Consider the following 19,391-nt stretch of genomic DNA (forward strand, 5'->3'; position numbering starts at 1 on the left):
CCCCCCCCTTTTACATTAGGTCTTTGGACCCAGTGGTAACAAGACGTTAAGAGTTCACAGCCACGCCAGTAGGATGTGGCATCGAGAAACCGGTTCCAACTTTGAATAGTTTATAAAAAAATAAAAAATGCCAATTCCAATGGATTGGTATTTTACTGGAATCGTTTGGAAAATGTGGTTTTGAATCCGTAGCTTTATTTCACGTGGAAAAAGCCTGGTAACACAGTCAATCACCATTTAATCAAAACACAATGCTGCTCCTATCTTTGAAATAAGCAACTCTCCCTCAAAGAATCTGAATCGAAAGGAAAAATTGGAATCAAAATTGTTAAAATCCAAAGGCTGCCCAACCCCCCCCACACACACACACACACACACACACACACACACACGTGACTCTGTACTCAGCCACAGCAGCTAAAAGTGTAGCACTTATCATGGTTACCATGCTAACTGCTGTAGTTCAGTGTGTTAGCATGAGAACATGAACTACTCAGCATTAAACACAACAGCTGGGGCTGATGGGAATGTCAGTAGTTTTGCACGTCTTTGGGCATCACCCAAAGTGTGGCCCGTTTTGACCTGCACATGGCAGTAGGACACGCTAAGGGATCCCCAAAGTTAATCCAGCTCACCCTACCAAATGTACGGGAACTGGCCTAGAGCAGGGATCTTCAACACGGGGTCCGGGACCCTTAGGGGGTCCTCGGAGTCAATCCAGGGGCCTCCAAATCATAAATTCTTTTGAAAGTTATTTCAAAAATGAAGAAAGTCTTAACATAAATCCAACATATTATTAGCAAATGTAAATCTCCACTGCTTACTGGCCTCTAGTCAATCACTAAGGCCATCCACATGTGTGTTCAACATTAAAACATGACTTATAAAATCAAGCCCACAATTATTAGGCTATTTGAATAACTTGGTATTCTATGCAAAAACAGTACGTATAAAGGCTTGTATAAGTTATTGTAGACCCAGTTCAATATGCAACTTAATTCTATTTAATATATGTTCTAGGGACCTTTGCTGCTCCCCATGTTCCCTGTCTGCCTGTTTTTGCATCACCTCCGTCATCCAGAATGTTCCTTAATTGGCACCATATTGCATGTGCCTCCTCTCGTGTTTTGAAAAACTTGCAGACTGAAAACGGCGGAACTGATGCGTAGATCAAGGAGGAATGGTGAAAGACGCTGTGTGGGACTTGTAAACAAATGAAACGTGCTTAACAGCATATCACGATACAAAGAGTCCATTGAGCAGACGGGCCAGCCAGGTGTGGTAGTTGGAGGGTTAGACCAGGCAGCACTGCTGACAATTGTTATCAGGTGGTGGACCACCTTTTGCCCCGCCCTAGACAAACCCTCCTCTCCTAAACCCCTTTGACAAATCTAATTTGGGTTTCTTTTTTTCTAAACCTTGACTTGCATGCTGCTTGGTTTCATCTCCATCTGTAACTTAGCTGTCACGTTGTCTTTTACATGTAAAGTGTTGTGTTATCTTAGACTGCCTTAAAGTCCAGAGTCCTGTCTTAATGTCCTTGTCAATTTGTCCTCAGGTCGTCACGATGCAGCCGCGGGATTTACTGATGAAAAGTGAAGGCCAGTTCCCCTGGGTGGACCCTGGCTAAACTCAATGTCATCAACAGGTAAAGCCTTTTAAAGACTTGTAAATATATACTTCTCGACCTTGGTGAACATTATTAATTAATTCCCCTAATGTATTTTAGTTCTTGTTGTGTAGTGCACATCAGTTCTCAATTTCCCTCAAAACCCCCCCCGGGGTCTGCTGAAGTCCCTCTAACCGGTGACTATGCACACTCGCAGAGCGTCAGTGTTCTGGAAACAAATATTCAGGAGTCGTCACCTCCCTAATGTAATGGCCTGAGTCATTTATTTCAGAAAACACAAAAAACAGAACGGCCTAAGCCACACGCTTTCCATAGGCCATTCTACTAAAGGAGTAGAATCACATGACCTGTTCAACTGGGGATTTAGGCAAGTTTACCAGTGGTGGCAAGCACCGTAAGGAGATTATGTAGGCCATAAAAAACTTTTTTTTTGTCAAATGACGTGGGCCATTATTTTGAAAGGTGACAAATGGTGTGTGCCTTTGTGCTGCGTTCAGACAGACATGTTGGTGTCCCGCATGTCCAAACCTTTGTCAGGCCAGGAGAGGGCGACACTTTCCAGGTGGTGAACATGTTGCCATGAAAGCGGTTTTTCACCCACACCCAGTGTTTTTTTCCACCTGGAGTAAACCTTTTCTCTAAAGTGGACTGTTGTAGTGATGGATGAGCTTCGGTGGCTCTGCTTAGCAGGAACAGTTATTTCCGTGGTATTTTTAGGCGTTGGCCTGAAGAGGAGGATGTGAAATTTGTAACCTGTGCCCCTGTTGTGAAGGTTTTGGGACCACCAGTTTTGTGCAAGCAGCTTTGACAAACTGATAATAATTATGTAGGAATTTTCAGTTAATTGTTTGAGGCTTATTTTGATTTTTTTTGCTAGAAGTTTAGGGATTTCCTAAGGTTGTATTTTTATTATTAAACCAGGCAACACCCATTTTAATAACCTTTTGTAATATCAATGCATGACTTAAAAAGAAGATGTTTGGACAGATGTAATGTGAAAGATGCACTTTAAATATCCTTTTTATTTGAGTGGTCAGACCAGTAAAAAAATGATGTTATGGGTATTTAATATTCAAATATGGACTGCAGTCAGTATGTTTTTTGGCAAAATCAATTTTAAACCAAAGTTATGCTGTTGTGCATCACTGCTGCAACTTTTGCAAAATGTTGTGATATTAATCATAATTTTTGTTATGCACGTGAATCAAATTTCTTTATTTATAAATTCACTGTTATCTATTTTTGGCCTATATAGTTAATTTTCATTTAGTAATTGAATAGAAGTGAATGTATTCATTTTGTTTCATTTATATAGATGGATAGATATAGTCCATTATTTTGTTTTTTTTATTTTCGCATTATATATATTTCGGCCATGTCCAATGTTAATTTCAATAATTGAAATTAGTGTATGTGTAGAGTAGTTAGTTTGCAAGAAATGCCCCCTTCCCCCCACCCCCGCAACGCGCAAGCGCTCGGGATCGTGTGGGAATGGTCGGTCCGCGAACTGGGGGTTGGACCGCTCCGAGCGAAACAGAGCAAAAGAGTTTTAAATGTCCGCCATGTTGTCCATGGCGCACTGAGCCAACGATAGGGAGCGGAGCGTCGGAAAAAAACAGTCCGAGAGAGAGCGACCAAGAACCGGGCCTTCCCCCGGCTCCGTTGGCGACGCCCTAAATACAAGCTACAACCATTCGAACGTTAGAATAGAGATAACCGCACAGAAACATCCATGAAAGCTCCACTCGGTACCGTTTTGAATATTAGGAGATCCGATAGATTTATATTGCATCTCGAATTGTGAAAAATGAGTAAATTGTCGTTTCGGGCACGGGCGCTGGACGCTTCCAAGCCACTACCCGTCTTCCGTTGTGAGGATTTACCCGACCTACACGAATATGCATCCATTAACCGGGCCGTGCCGCAGATGCCTACGGGGATGGAGAAAGAAGAGGAATCGGTATGCTTTTAACCGTCCAAAATTGTGAAAATATATGCTTTGGTTTATTTATTTTTATGTGATCAGAGGCGTCCCTCTTATTTTTCTGCGCAAGCTTTCACAAAATGGCGGCCACTTTTCTCAGGAGAAACACGACGGAATTCTGTCGCAAATGGAATATATGTGGGACTAGCTCTGGTGTTTGGGCTACGCGGGGATGCATTGTGCCATTATAGTATAAAATTACCCGGTTTGACCGGCTAATTTGTGCGTGAGGTGATTTTCTGAGTACAAAGGAGTCATGTGACTTCAGCAATTCCGACATTTTGTCTCGTCTGTCAGGACCGGGCCTTGTGTTGGCGTAATTGCAAAGGAGCAGGGCAAGGGGGAGCTAGTGATTTCAGATTCTATGTGGCATCTGTGCTACTACCGGACAGAAATGTCAACACTGCTGCCATGCAGTGGAGATTACTCTGTCTTAGTCATCTTGAACAGGAAATAGTGCGTGTGTGTCTTTGCCTACATTGTCTGTTGACATAGTATATTTAGTGCAGTCTTACAGTTGGTTGGCTATTATTAGCTCTGTCATGTCATGGAATTGTCTTAAATGATGCAGCCTTTCATGTTTTTGTATGGAGGCTGTGGGTTGGGATCACTGGATTTATATAATGCAGCTGTTGGCATGTAGTTTACAAGTAGTTATTTCAACTAGAACCATGGTTTGAACAGCCAATGCACTGGGATAACCATCCAACATAGCGATCAGAGAGATATTATTTAATCTCCCAGTCTTGCACCACTAACACAGATTTCATTGTATTTATGTATTTCTCCTTTCCGGAACAGGTAACTGTTGTTGTCACTCATAATGTCCATGGTTTCACAGTGTTGACATTTGATTTTTTCAGATGAGAACATTAATTCGCATCCACATATATTTTATATATATTCATATTTTCACATTAACAAATTGAAAACCTCCATAAGCTTATTTTAGCAGATAGTTGGGTATCATTGATGGTTATTAATTAAGTTGGCTAGAAAGAAACAATGTTTCAAGTGAGTTTCAGGGATGCACTAACCAGTGAGACCGGTAAATAAACAGTCTGCTCCCTGCCCATGGTTGTGTTGTGGTTATCTTTAAGATGTAGGATGGTGTTTATAGACTTATATCCACCCCCCCCCACCCCTGGAAAAGTTTCATGCCATGTATTAGAAAACTGTCGTTCTGAGTCCTCTGAGCTGATGTGGCTTCTTCCAGAGTATTTCTTTGTAGCTGACCCAGCAGTCTGGACTTACGTTTAAATACAAGGGCAAGTAAATGAGGATTGTCACTACAGACGTCCCTGGTGGATATGATTTTTAATATTCACTAGAAGTGTGTTGCAGTCTGCCTCCCTACTCTTGTGTGGTTAGGTGTCAGGGGTTCAGTGTGTCATATGGCACAGCAGGCTGGCAGACCAGCAGCACGTGGTGCTCAGGAGGAGATGGGGGGGGGGGTGTTGTGTCACTTCAAAGTCTGATTTCTGCCCAGCTGGAGTGCTGGAGAGGGCTGGAGTTATGTAACAGTCATATTATTATATGAGGTAGGCCAGGACCTGTTGCATGCCTGCACTGCCCTGTGTTTGGAGCTGTGTTTTGAATTCCGATGGATATATATGATTTGAATCATTGTTGGTAGATACAGACATGTATAGTTTAGACTCCATCAGGTATGGTGTCACGTTATTTTACTGCAATTAGGATTGGGCATCAAGAACCGGTTCCAACTTGGAATTGTTTCAAAAAGCTACGATTCCAGTATAATAGTTTTGGTTATTGGAGTTGTTTGGAGACTCCAAATTTAACACGAGTAACTTGGTTTCCGTAGCGACCAACATACTTCCAGGTGCGTCTTGTGTTGCCGCCATGGGCCACAGTAAGCGGTGCCCTTGACCGATGTAAAAGCTATAAATCCCCATTTGAATAAAAAATAAAATGTTTTCCTCTTATCTGTGAAATAAGCATGTGACCCGTGTCTACTTCACTCCCTACTTTATCTCCTTTAATATCAAAAAATTATTTCAATTGTAAAAATAATTCCAATTGGCACGCTGTTCAGAAATACAACCCATCCCTCTCCCCTCCCAAACCCATCACTACAACCCATTAAATCTAATCAATTTCTTACACTGCACTGTAACTTTTTTCTTGTGTTTCTTTCTTAGCCTGTTTATTTTTCCTCTTTAATTGCTCATTTAATGTTTCATGTAAAGTAGGTTAAATTACCTTGTTGCTGAAATGTGCTATAGAAAAATAGATACCTTGCCTTACAACCTCTGTCCTGTCAGTCAGTCACCAGGGATTAGAGAACCCTGTTGTGCCTGTCTGTCTCAGAGAAAGTGTTCACCCAGGCCGGGACCACTTTCTCCTCGCCCCCATTATTATATTGCAGCGAATGCTGTCTCGTTTTGGAAACGGTTGCCCCGCTTGCAGCCGCTGTACCGGCATTACCGGGACTTAAACACACTGCCGAGACAAATTAACGTCGCTCCGTCCGCACCTCTGCGTTTGTGTCGGAGTCCCTCTCTCTGTCAACATGCAGAGAGCACAGAGAAGCTCCTGCTTACGCGCCCTCATGTACCAAAAATTGGCATTGTTTTTAACGTCAGTCGCTCCTCCGGTACCGAAGTAATTCAGTTGGTATCCAAAAAAGTAAAAAATTCGGTACCCAACAGAAGTGCATATTTTTTTCGTTACTTCACTTGTTGCTTTACACAGGGAAGGTAGCGCCATGCGTTCCTGGAGATATGTTTGAGCCACTATAGACTACCCACTCAATGTTGTGGTCTGCAGGGTGACTGCCAGGGAGAGCTGTTGAACTTGGACCACAGAGCGACTTTAGGTTTAGGCCTTTCTGTATGCTGCATTTAGCACTGCTCGTTTGTACCTTCTTTTTTTTTTTTGTAGTAAGCACAAGACTACACTCTTTCTCTGTTGGTGCTGGACCTGCCTTTCAGAATTCTTTGCTAAGTCCAGCATGTGGTTTTGTAACTTACAGGCGCTGTGCGTGTACGCAGTGTGGTTTGACTGAAGAGCTGTCATCGCTTTCCTCAGCACGTGCGGCTTGTTTTGGGCCCGGCACTTTGTCTTGTGTTTACGTTTGGGTGAAAGTGAGGTCAGTGTCTGCGGCCCTGGTACCCACAGGCATCTGTTGTGTTTTCCCTTTTTGCCAGGCACAGTTCTTGTACTCATATATGCGTGCACACACAGTCACACTAACGAACACACATTCTGGCTGTGCGCCAGTTTCTCAGTGTGTAGCCTTGCTGCTAATGTGGGGCATGCCACCTGTCCAAAGTCTCTGCAGCCCATACGCTGTGAAACTGAAAGTTGCTTTTGTCAGCTGTTTCCCCCCCTTTTCTTTTACTGTTGACAGGTTGGTATTGACGTGACTGTGGGAAGCGTGGGAAATTAACACCAGCCCCCAGGGAGGTTCTTTAATCTTATTTCAATGCTAGTTTGCTATCTAGGCAATCCTCAGCAGGAGCAACTTCTGAGAATTAAGGAGTTTCCAGTCGTTGGCCTACAGACTTTGTACGTTCCCTGTTTGTGAGTAGGGTTTGGTACCGAATTCAATACTGTTTAGGCACGACTTAGTTGCCTCTAAACTATCGAAATGTCTCGTCATGCAATACCCAATGTCAATCCCTAAGGAGTAAATAAGAGTCAGTGAGCCAATAAGCATGCATCATGTTTCTACCAGGATCTAATGTCTGATTGGCTGTCTAATGTTTCATGTTTTAAAGACGCGTGGGAAAAACTCTGTTACACAGAGACGGGGCTCACGTATTAGGAGCTGAAAAATGCCTAACAACATTTGAGTAATGTTATCTTGCTCAGGAACCAATATCAAAGTCTCTGTATTGGTATCAAAAATCTTTGACCGATACCTTGCCCTAGTTGTAACTGGTTTCACTTCATTATTATGCAATAGTGAGCCTACGCTTAAAACCGAACTTATTTTGTTTATCGTAAATTACCACCCATATTAATTTGCATAATGAGAGAAATCAACCTGCCCTGGCCAAAAGGGCAGTCTGATGGCTGCCGTTCATTACCCACCCCACTTCCACGTGGTGCATAAACCTGCTCTGTGCTGTTAGCTATTCGTCCATTGACAGCCCAGGCAGCTGTCCATCATGTTAAGTGGCATTTACAGTGTCTGGGACAGGCGCTGTCAGAGGCGAGACTGGGGACGGGGGAGGAGGCTTTGGCTGCCTCAGCAGACTTGACAGGGATCTCTCTGTGTGTGTGTGTGTGTGTGTGTGTGTGTGTGTGTGTGTGTGTGTGTGTGTGTGTGTGTGTGTGTGTGTGTGTGTGTGTGTGTGTGTGTGTGTGTGTGTGTGTGTGTGTGTGTGTGTGTGTGTGTGTGTGTGTGTGTGTGTGTGTGTGTGTGTGTGTGTGTGTGTGTGTGTGTGTGTGTGTGTGTTACAAAGCGCGAGAGAGAGTGTGTGCGTGTGCTCCAGGTAATGCTCTGTATGTAATCTCAGTCTATTAATTCCCAGGCTAATGGAGTAAACAAACATGGCTTGATTTGGTTTGACGGCCAGCGAGTTTTTAGCTCGGGGCTTTTTGATACGTTAGTTTTCCCCCCTCGTTGTGGAAAAGCCTGAGGATGCTGATGCGGAGGGTTAGACCTTCACGGGGAAGGGGGGGGATGATTCAGTTTCAGTCAGATAAGAACGTGAAGGTTATGCAAGCGTACATGCACAGATGGGGGGTTCACAGCAAATACTACAGTGGAATGTGTTAAGAGATTTGAGGTGCCTTAGGGAAGCACTGAGAATAAAACCGAAAGGCTCGTCCACGGCGGCTTCTCAAACTACCTTCTCACAACAGACTGCTGCCGCACATGGCGCCATAATGTAAAATACAATCACTTGCCCTGGGTGTAACAGGGTGTGTGGGGGTGGGAGGGTGGGTGGGTGGTGCTCTGGGACATAAAATTGATTTTATACAGTAGACTGCAACGTGTTGCAGATGACTACAGACATGATTGTGGACTGAAAGTCAGTCCAAAGTTTACATTTCTGCCTCTCTGGCTCCCTCTTTTTTTCCCCTTTTTTATGGTTATTCATTTTTCGAGTAGCAAAATGGGGAATCAATATTTTCATATTGTGAAGAAATTATGTCTGAAGCAATCACTAAACTGATTTAAAACCTTTCCAAAAAAGACTTCATAAACTGATGCTCATTTAGAAAATGTTGACAAAGTGCTGTTTAATATAATAAGCAGTACTTTTGATAATTTAAGTAGGGCTGGTCAATATATTGATATGAGGCTAGATATTGTCTTACGTTTTGGATGTTGTAATATTGCAATAAGTGTTGTCTCTCCTGGTTTTACTGCTGCATTCCAGTGATGTCATTTTCTTACCAGACTGTTCTAGCTGTTCTTTGATTTCACTTTACCCACTCATTATGTCCAAGTTATTGATGATTTTCTTTTTTTTTAGCCCGACCGATCATTTTAGTGAGGACTCTTAAATAACTACAAATAACTAATGTTAGGGAAATCTGTTTGTTACATGTTTTTGGATTATTTAAAAAAATATATATCGTTTTTTTAAATAACTAAATATTTGTATCCGTATCGGCCTTAAAAATCCTTTATTTGTCAGGCTCTATTTATCAATAATCTCAATGTGTTAATATTTTGTGAAAACACAAATCAACCCTACAATATCGATGTATTTGGTCAAAAGTATCGGGATATTTGATTTTCTCCTTATTGTCAAACTCTACATTCAGGTTGGATACGATACATTATCTTGTATTTCTAGTTTTTTAAATGACTCAAAATAAAGTATTTGTCTACACAAAGCGTGCGTGTGTGACATTGATCTGTGTTCTGCAGTGTTAAGGAATGAAGTCAGACTCAGTGGAGAGTCAAACCCAAACGGAGGGACAGATACTGAGCTGTAGCCGAGCCAAAGTAGAACACTTTTTAATTAATTAACTAACTATTGGTTATCAGTCAAAACACTGATACAGATAATCTGCAATCTGCCAAAAAACGGCCCAATAATCGATCTATACCTAATGTTGGCAGCCTTTTGCGATGTGTATATTTTGCTAGGTGTGTTCTGGGCGTAACATGCAGTAAACCAGAGTGTTGTCTCCCATTCCCTTAAAACGCCAGGAGCGTTTGTACCTTGGCACATTGCTATTATTATTATGGAGGATTTGCACCGTCATATTTTTATATGTAAAACTGAACACACCTCCCGGTAAGACCAGCACGCCCATGGGCGCTGGACGGTCTTAAAATAGCAAAGACACTTGCGTCGGGCTTTGCGGTGACAGAGTTTTTCACGAGGAACGATCCCCAATCAGCATGTCGGGTGTCCAAACTATGTGACACTGACACCTGGCATAATACCATGAAGAGAAACAGGATGTTCTTGTTCCAAAAATGGTACGAGAATAACACAAGCGCTCCAAGCTGACGGTGGTGTCTGCTGGCTGTCATCTGCGCCCGTGTACTGCATGATGGTCCGCGTACACAGTGGCACAAATGGTGTCTCTCACACACACACACACACACACACACACACACACACAATGCATGCTGTAAATGAGATTGAGATACAGACATTAGAGCTGGCAGCATAGCAATTAAACTGTTACATTACCTGTGAAATAAGAAGCAGCGAAGGACTCTGCAGTAGGCAGGGGGATTAATTGGCTCCAGCCCCGATGGACCGTGGTGAAAACAGGACGCCCCCGGTTGGACATGGCCATTTTTCCATAATCTCTGGCTAGAAATTCCACCCAGGCTGCACTCGAACGTTGACTTAAGCCCAGAGTCTGAAATGGAGCCCGAATAAGTAACGGATACAAAAAGAAATAAGCAACTGTCACTGGCCTCCATGTTTCTCTCCACTGATACACTACGGATGGATCTCTTTTGAAGAATAGCAGAGCCAGTACGTAGTGTGTGTCTGTGAGCAGTTTGCAGTTTTGTTCACTGTATCAGGAAAAGTTAACACTGTTTTCTGGAGCATTGGTGACGTGACACACCAGAGGAAAAAAAATGACAGGCATACTTGTCTACTGGCAATGGGAAAGGATTCTATCCGCTATTTAGAATCTGCTATTTTTTAGCAGGATTGCCCATGTTTTAAAAAAAATAAAATATAATCTCTTTCATACTACTGTCTCTCCTTGTCAACACTTGCTGATGTAGTATATCCTCCTACGAGGATATGCATAACACAAGTGACTGTGCCATAATTAGCGCTGGGTATTGCTGAAAGACTTCCAACACGTTACATTTGCGATCATTTTTTCTATACGAATTTTATGAAAAAAAACATTGCGGGACAACTTTGAACCCTTTATCCCTTTTTATGTGATGCACACTGTAGTCAAGCCACTCATATTACAGCACACACACACTGAGCCATGTCTCTGTTCGTACAATAGTTTTTTTCCCTACATGCCTCTATGACTCTTAGACAGCCGTCACCAACTAGATCTCTGTATGGTGTGTGCTTATTGGCTCATTGACGCTGATGAGATTTACTCCTTAGGTATTGAAATTTGGTATTGAATGACAAGGCATTTTTTGATTTCAGTGGTTGCCTTAAAACTATTGAAGTTTGGTACGCAGCCTTAGCCATAACTGTGTTTTTTTTTGCAGTAGGCAAAGTCATTTGCTCTCAATGAGAACCGTGTCACACACAGTTAATTTTAGTACACACTTTCTTTTGGACTCATTTCACTCACTCTGTCTACCCTCCCTAGGCACAGATATTCTCTCCCTGCCCCCTCTTTTTACCCCTGTGACTCTGACGGCCGTTGGGAAAACAAATACACTACTCCTCCCCGGGGAGCTGGTGTGCGTGGCCGTCGGCACGCTGCCTTGTTGACAGCCTGCCTGCCAGTGGCTCAGCCCCCAGCTCTGGGCCAAAGGCTGCACTACCACCACTGACTGGGACTGTTGAGACGAGCAAACCAGTTAGTCAGCCGTCAAGCCTTTCTCCCTTCCTTCCAGCTAATTAACCCTCAATAGACTTGGCAGTGGCAGGCTGTTGTCACAGTGTTGGCAAGCAGATAAGGCCAACCGGCAAAAACAGCGTTGGATTGTCCTCGGTTGGTTGGAAGGTTCAGATTCGTCTCTGTCCAGTTTCTATTTGATTCCAGGCTCAATTGGTATCTCTTGTGATAATACGAGTTACAGGTGTATCCACATATTTAAATGAAGAGCTTAATAAATGCATTGAGTCAAGATTCAATATTCCAAACACCTGTCTTGCAGTGTAGCTTTAGGATGAACCATTTTTAATATGGTTCTATCTCACCTGGCAGCCCTGTTTGTTCCTGTACAGGATGTTTTTTTTTGTAGTTTATTTGGTCTGGATGACTAATGTTGCCCAATGTGTAACTAGATAATTGATAGTTTCCTCCCATAACCCTTTGCAAGTGTACATTTGGCTTACATGAGTCAGCTTGTTATTCCCCCCCAGCATGACAAAGTTTATCAGGTTTGAGATCCTGTTTCAGTTGAAATGTTTTGCTGCAATTTGGCAGTTTCTTGGAATTGGTTTGTTGCCGCCCTTTGTGAAGATTTAGCTTTTTGAAGGACCGACAGCTTTGGTCCAGTATTTACGGAAGTGACTGGATATTGTGACAACAAAGTTAAATGCCATAGGGGTTGGTGTTTGCTTTCACTGCGTTACAGTTGAAATGGGAACAGGTTCCAGATGACGGCCGGCGTGCTTCTGGTAGAGGGAAATCTCAGCTGCTGCCCTTCTCCCATGTAGACGATCAGTTTGGAAGAAACCCTACCAGCTGACTGCATCACCCTATCTGCTCGTGAAAAGGAATGGGAGTCCCAAACAAACTGGTGGGGTCTGGTGTCGGACCCCACTCAAACAGGCCCCTGGGACCAATCTCCCAAGGAGACTTTGGTCAACCCTTAACCCCATTCTTTTCATTCATTTTTACAAAAAATAATGAAGTTACTCATGTCTTAAGCTTTATACATTTAACCTGTCTTTTCCAAAACCGTTGTCTTTAGTATCCCAGCAAACCCCCCCAACCAAAGAAGTTCCCCGCTGGACAATGGAAACTAAACTTAGTGAGCCCCAGATGTTGACCACGTTTCCTTTTGGGGACATCATTTGAAATTAGGAGTTGTAAAATAGGGAGTATAGGGAGTATACTATCACATGGGAAAAGTAACTACTGTGCTGTGAATATATTTTTTTGAGAATTGTTTCTGAAAGAAAAATTGATATTGAATCTTGAGCCTAAAAATCAATATTGAATCGTGACATTTTCTGTATCGTGCACCCCGATTAGTGAGCCCGCATACAGCTGATCAGGGGTCAGCTGCTTGGCCCCAGGACTTTGCATGTGCTGACTAAATCCACTTGCTCATTTACTGCTGTGGCCTTTAGCTGACTAGTGACATCAATCATATGCTATGCCATGCTGTAGACCTATGCAGGTCTACAGCATAGCCCTATCCATTCCAGATTTGTAAGGCTGATGTTGATATTTGGATGATTGAAAGGTTGGATAATGATATATCAACCAATAAATGATTTCTTAACAAACCCATAATGCAAATGAGCAACTTTGGTCCCTGTTTTAAATTTATTTTAACCAGAGACCACCTACTAACCAGGATATTTTACAGCTTGTTAGTGCACTTTGGTGACAAACTATTTAATGACTTCCTTTGTATTGCAATTTGTCGTTGATTGTTCGTGTGTATGGTATTTAGTTTGGATATAATCTCTGGTACGAACACATCCCTCCTCAGTGCTCCAGGTCTCTCACCTCCGTCCTTGTGTCTGCAGGAACACCATCTCCAGAGGGCCATCTCGGCGCAGCAGGTGTATGGCGAGAAGCGGGACAACATGGTCATCCCGGTCCCCGAGGCAGAGAGCAACATCACCTACTATGAATCCCTCTACCCTGGGGAGTTCAAGATGCCAAAGCAGCTAATTCACATACAGCGTAAGTGGGCTTTACTAATGACAAATCTGGGATGCTGCAATCAGGGAAAATGAGTTTGATGTAGCAGATTAGGGACCTCGGATGTTTCATTAGTGTTGCCTTTGATTATATTGAATGCATTAAATGGCACTTGGGGGCTGTTGATGAGTGGCAATGAGTAGAAAATTGTGCATGAGTGTACTTTTTTATTTGTAAACTTTTGAGGATAAAGTCTTATGGCTGATGAAAGGGTGGCAGTAAAAATGAAATGGTTGATCAAGGTGTTTCCTGGCTGTAGGAAGTTGTCTAAATTGAAGGCGTATAAAATGGCCATTTAGGGTCTCCCTTTGCCAGACCCTCCTCCAGAGCGCGCTTAAGTAGGGTCTGGCTACACCACTAGTCCACTACATGTAGTAGACATCACCGATTACGTAAATGCGTCATCACAAATAATTTGCATTGTCGCATAGAAATATAAAAGTAACATGGCTGCCTCGAGCAACAACACACTGAGAAAAAGGCTTGCACACGGTCCTCTGAAGTGTGGGAGTATTTTACTCGTAATGCCAACAACAATGTAGTAGTCTGTAGACTTTGTAAAAGGATCCATGAGTCAGGGTAACTGCAGCAGAACATCTTAAGTTCTGCTCACCGGTGCTTCTCCCGTAGCTCACCCAGATACGTCCTGACTGACGTGAGTGGGAGGGAACCTGTGCTGAGTCTCCCCCAGATCTAGCAACCACGCCAGATTGTTTCACTTGTCTCACGAGTCCTTTATAACGTCCTTTATAATTGTCAGGTTTAAATTGTAAATAATTGAGCAATGGGAAAATAATAGCTAATTGAAAAATGAATAATTAGATTAGACTACTAATCTAAAAAATAATCGCTAGATTAATGGTTTGGGACAGCCCTATACTGTACACCACACAGCATTCATATCAAATTGTTGCTGCAGAATGGGACAAACTGACCAACACATACAGATAGATATAGATAGATTGAAGAAAGAACAGTATTGCCACTGAAAATATTGCGATACTATGTTGTATAAGTCCCCCTCCCTTCCCTAGTCAATAACATATATCCTTTACTCTCTAATTGTAAGTACAGTAGCTGTGCGTGCCTGATTGGAGCTAGTTTCATATGATTTGGGTAGATGATGCCGTGTACCTGCTGTGAGTTTTGTGAGAAAATGAGTTGGTTTGCATTGGCCTGACGCTGTTTGACATGACTCTCACCGGTCACGGAGGCTTGAGACATACTAGAGGATTTGAAACGCTAAAGCACCATAAGAGGAATGCTTTTACATTTGTATCTTTTTAGTCAGAAATATGCTCACACTAGAGCCCATTAGCAAAGGACAGTGTCATGTTTTTTTATACTAAACTAAAATTATACTGATGCATCTTTGACCTGCAGAAATATTCAGTGTGCATCATTAAGCTTTCATATAATGGTGATCCATTAAATTGTCTGATAAAGCAGTGTGAGAGGTTGTGAGAGCAGTGTGAGAGGTTGGTGTGACTGAACATGCTATACTCCACACAACAAAACAGATATTCTATATTGTTTCTGTCCCTATGCTTTCAGTCGTCTCGAAGGGCAAATGTGGTGTAATTATGCCTGATCCTCATCCAGTGTGTCCCTAACCTCATGATCCAACAGATGTTGGGTGGGCTGTAGGCCTGGATCAATTATTACATAATTGTCATGTTAACTTTTTTTTTTTTTTTTTAACCCAATCGCCATTTAAACGCAATTATTTGCTAACATTAGCTAAGCTCCTAAGACCGTAATGGTAATTGTTTATTTTGTAATTATTGGACAGACTGTTGAGCTCAAGCAATGCTAGTGGCAGCTGTCACTTGTTGCCACAGCAACTCCAAACGTCCTGGGCTGTAGCTGCCTCAAGCCAGAGAAACTGAACTTGCCCGTGTGGCCGGCCCAAAATCTGCCTGACAAACCTGATTAAACCATCGCCACCCTTCCCCTATTTGTTCAGAGCACTGGATAGGCTGAGTACATATCTGACACCACATAATCATAATATAACCAGAAGATTTTTCCTGGAATCTATTTTCAACTTTTAATTTGTCTGAAAATGTAATGCATGAATATTTTCAAATTTGACTGAGAGAAACTATTATACTGTTAGTCACAATTATTTGAGACAATGAGTTGTACAGCAACATCTGGAATTGTTACAGCTCTAGTAGGCTGTACTCTGAAAACACATGTATTCCAGTCAAATGTGGGCAAGTAGTCCTGTGCAGTTTAAAGGCCCTGAAAACCCATGCGTGTTTTCCGTTAATCTAGCTGATTGGACCTTTCCCAGGACTGTGTGGGGGGTGTCTAGACTGATTGACGTCTTCCTGACCCTCTTGTTAGCGTCCTTGCACCTGTTAGGGCAGGATGAATGACAGCTTTATTGTTCCTATTGGTTGGTAAGATTTGGGACCTAATAAATTCCCATCTAAGCTCTGACCTACCTTCAACCTGAGCAGAGGTCTAATCAGCCAGAACAACTGGAATTACCTGTGTGGCTGTTGAGAGGCTTTAAGGAATGGTATATCTTGAACAGAAAGGAACTGCATCAGAGTTTAGAGTAAAACTACTCTGTTTTGGCATTGGATGCGGCAGTTCTCACGGTTTGCCGGGTGACTTGGTCAAGTTTTGGTTGCACATCAGTATATGACTAATGTCGCTTTGCTATTTGAAATGCATATGTAGTCTTTGTTTCATTGTGTCTGATAGCTGAACAATTTTCTTTAAATACTTTGGGCTGCATTTTAATCCTAGATATGCAACGGTGTTGAAAATCTTGTCATTAAAATACTTGAATACTGTGGTCGGGTTGGTTCAGTGGATAGAGCAGGTAAACATATACAGGGAGGTTTATGCCTCGATGCAGAGGTCCAGGGTTAGAAGCCCACTTGTGACAATTTCCTGCATGTCTCCCCCCTCTCTCTCCCCTTTCTCACCTAGCTGTCGTGTCAAATAAAGGCGGAAAAAGATATAACAAAAAAAAAGATATAAAAAATACTTGGTCATTAAATGATGGTGAGTAGTGTTTCCCACAGGTCGAGTTTACTTGTGGAGGCGCATGACGTGATGGCTGGGTTCAGTAATAAACTAGTCAAAGGTTTAACTATTTTAAGGTTAATTGTTTATCAGTGAAGGCTAGGGCTACACAATCACAATTTTATCAATCGCTATATGGAGTGCTGCAATATCCAAATTGCGGGGGGGGGCAAGGCGCAGGTGGGGCCCCATTTTTGTTAAAGACTTAAAGGTTATTACAAATCTGCAATACTGTATTAGGTCAGAGACTCATCTGTCCAACTCTAAAGTCTGTTTCCTTTCTTTTCCTGGACCTCCCTGCAGCTTTCAGCTTGGACACAGAGCAGCCCGACTACGACCTGGACTCGGAAGACGATGCGTTTGTCAACAAGCTGAAAAAGAAGATGGAGATCAGCTTCCTCCAGTTTGAGGAGATGATTGACCGGCTGGAGAAAGGCAGTGGACAACAGGTTGGCACCGTTTGTGTCTTTATCGGCCCCGAGGACACAGCTAGCTATAAAGACAAACTTATGAAATACCTTCCAGACCACTGCAATATACGCTCAAATAATAAATCTGTCATATCCACATCTGTGGACCCGTTCCTCCAGCTCTGGTTATCTTGCTTTAAAGCGGTGATTAGTTTGGTTTTCTTCAATGCAGTAAAAAGAAAAACTTTTTGCCAGTCCCTCACTAGTTTCTCACTCACTCCAAACTTTGTCTCCTGCTCGATTACCATCTTTGACTGCATATTTTACTGTATGTTTGATCTGCAGAATAGCATTTCCTTTTTGGGGGCATTTTGTTTGTGTTTAGTCTTTCTCAGTTGTCTTTAGGGGCAGCATATAGTTAAATCTAGAGCGCCCTCTCACTGCTGTAGATGGTAAAGTTTTCAGTTGAATTAACATTTAAAACCATATAAAGTCAGACTCAGTAGGGAGTGAAACCGAAGCAGAGGGACAGACACAGCTGTAGCCGAGCCAAAGTAGAACACTTAATTTATTAACTTTATTGGTTATCAGGTAAATAAAACACTGATACAGATAATCTGCAAACTGCCAAAAAAAAGCCCGATAATCAGCCAGGGCCCATTATCAGTCTATCCCTAATACCCCTGAAACCATTTATGGTACGACGCCATCACCAGAAAAGCCTGCAAATGACTTTTATTCATCCAAATGTAAGTCCTGTTTGTATCTTTCCAGCCGGTGAGCCTTTCGGAGGCTAAACTGCTGCTGAAGGAGGACGATGAGCTCATCAAGGAGGTCTTCGACTACTGGAGCCGCAAGAGGAAAAACAGCAGGGCCAACTGTCTGATCCCCACCGTCAAGCAGGAGAAACGGGACGTCTCCAGCACCAGTGACCCCTACGTGGCCTTCCGACGGCGCACCGAGAAGATGCAAACCAGGAAGGTCCGTAATCCTGTTGGCAGTTTGTATGTGGCTGTATTAGGGATGTCCCAAGCATTGGATCGGAGCTGATTTTTGGCATTTTTTTTAACTGATGGGGATCAGATGTAGTCATCACCTCCTTTCATCACACATGCCATGCGCCACAAAACGCTGTGTGCCACAAACGCAGAGTGTCTCGTGGCTTGCCAGCCCTTGGCAGTAAGTTGGGGGGAGGGGGTCAAAAGAGCTGATTGGGACATCCCTAGCTGTGATCATTTATTGTTAACTTCCTCGTCTTGTTAGCTGTTGTGTAGTTGGACATGCTTCAGTGGCAATATGTCAACTGGGGACAAAGAAAATTATGTTTCATCCCAAATATTTCATCCCGTTAGACAGGCTTTCTCCTCGCATGAAACCATTTTCTCATGGTGACCGCCTTTTGTGTAGCTTTGCCAGATTAGCTTCCGTTTTGCAGTGATGTCAACATGCCTAACCTGTGACGGATTATGTTCTGAATACATGACCATGACATGCCGACTAAAGAATGCTGTTGGGCACCGCCAACCATGTTTAATGAACAGCATCCTTCTGCATAAAAAATAAAGCTATAAGTAGGAGTATCCGCTAGCTGCTGGGCTAATGTAATATTAAACAGAATATCTAGTACACGCACATAGCAAAGCTTGCAAACTGGCTTTTTTGTTTTTTTTGTCAACAATGCAAACATTGTCACCATAACTTGCTGGAAATCCAAAATATTTCTTACACACTTCAGGGAAAGAGGAGGGGGCTCAAGTTCTGTCGATGGCATCTGCCATGCTATCTTTTGTCCGGCTGTAGCTAAGTTAGAGGAGGTTGACAACACATGGGCATGTAATACATTGAAACAAGGTTCATTTAACTACAAACTCTACTTCCATACTTTTATAGGGGTGTGTGAAGAGACACCCAGCACACAAGACAAGACACATGACTGGGTTCATGAAATCGAGATGGGAGTTAAACAGTATTTTAGAGATCTACAATGAAAAAAAATGAGCATATAGTCCTTTTATTAAATCGACAGTCACAAAATGAAAACCGAGCACTGACACTATTACTTATTCCATATGTGTGGTGGGGAGATGCCCATTATTGTTAAGCATTGCTTATATCCATTTTCTTCCTTCCTACACTCAGAACCGTAAGAATGATGAGGCGTCCTACGAGAAGATGCTGAAGCTGCGCAGGGATCTGAGCCGAGCCGTCACCATCCTGGAGATGATCAAAAGGAGGGAGAAGAGCAAGAGAGAGCTGCTGCACCTCACACTGGAGATCTTTGAGAAGAGGTGAGCCTGCCGCTGAGGCTACACACACACACACACACACACACACA

The 19,391-nt window shown here is 42.7% G+C and overlaps 1 protein-coding gene across 2 annotated transcripts in view; it reads left to right on the forward strand.

Annotated features, from left to right (window-relative positions):
- The window catches only part of LOC116698834 (enhancer of polycomb homolog 1), a 34,745-nt gene that overhangs the window by 3,504 nt on the left and 11,850 nt on the right, over positions 1-19,391 (forward strand). Inside the window, exons 2-6 of one of the 2 annotated variants that reach the window (XM_032531038.1) lie at positions 1,559-1,648; positions 13,424-13,583; positions 16,950-17,095; positions 17,831-18,037; positions 19,196-19,344. In XM_032531038.1, coding sequence (XP_032386929.1) covers positions 13,484-13,583; positions 16,950-17,095; positions 17,831-18,037; positions 19,196-19,344 — 602 coding nt within the window. In that variant the 5' untranslated portion in view covers positions 1,559-1,648; positions 13,424-13,483. Of the gene's footprint in view, positions 1-1,558; positions 1,649-3,121; positions 3,591-13,423; positions 13,584-16,949; positions 17,096-17,830; positions 18,038-19,195; positions 19,345-19,391 lie in introns of those variants that run through there. The other variant, XM_032531036.1, reaches the window with a different exon arrangement.

The sequence above is a fragment of the Etheostoma spectabile genome, chromosome 12, assembly GCF_008692095.1.
Source record: "Etheostoma spectabile isolate EspeVRDwgs_2016 chromosome 12, UIUC_Espe_1.0, whole genome shotgun sequence".
Taxonomy (NCBI): Eukaryota; Metazoa; Chordata; class Actinopteri; order Perciformes; family Percidae; genus Etheostoma; species Etheostoma spectabile.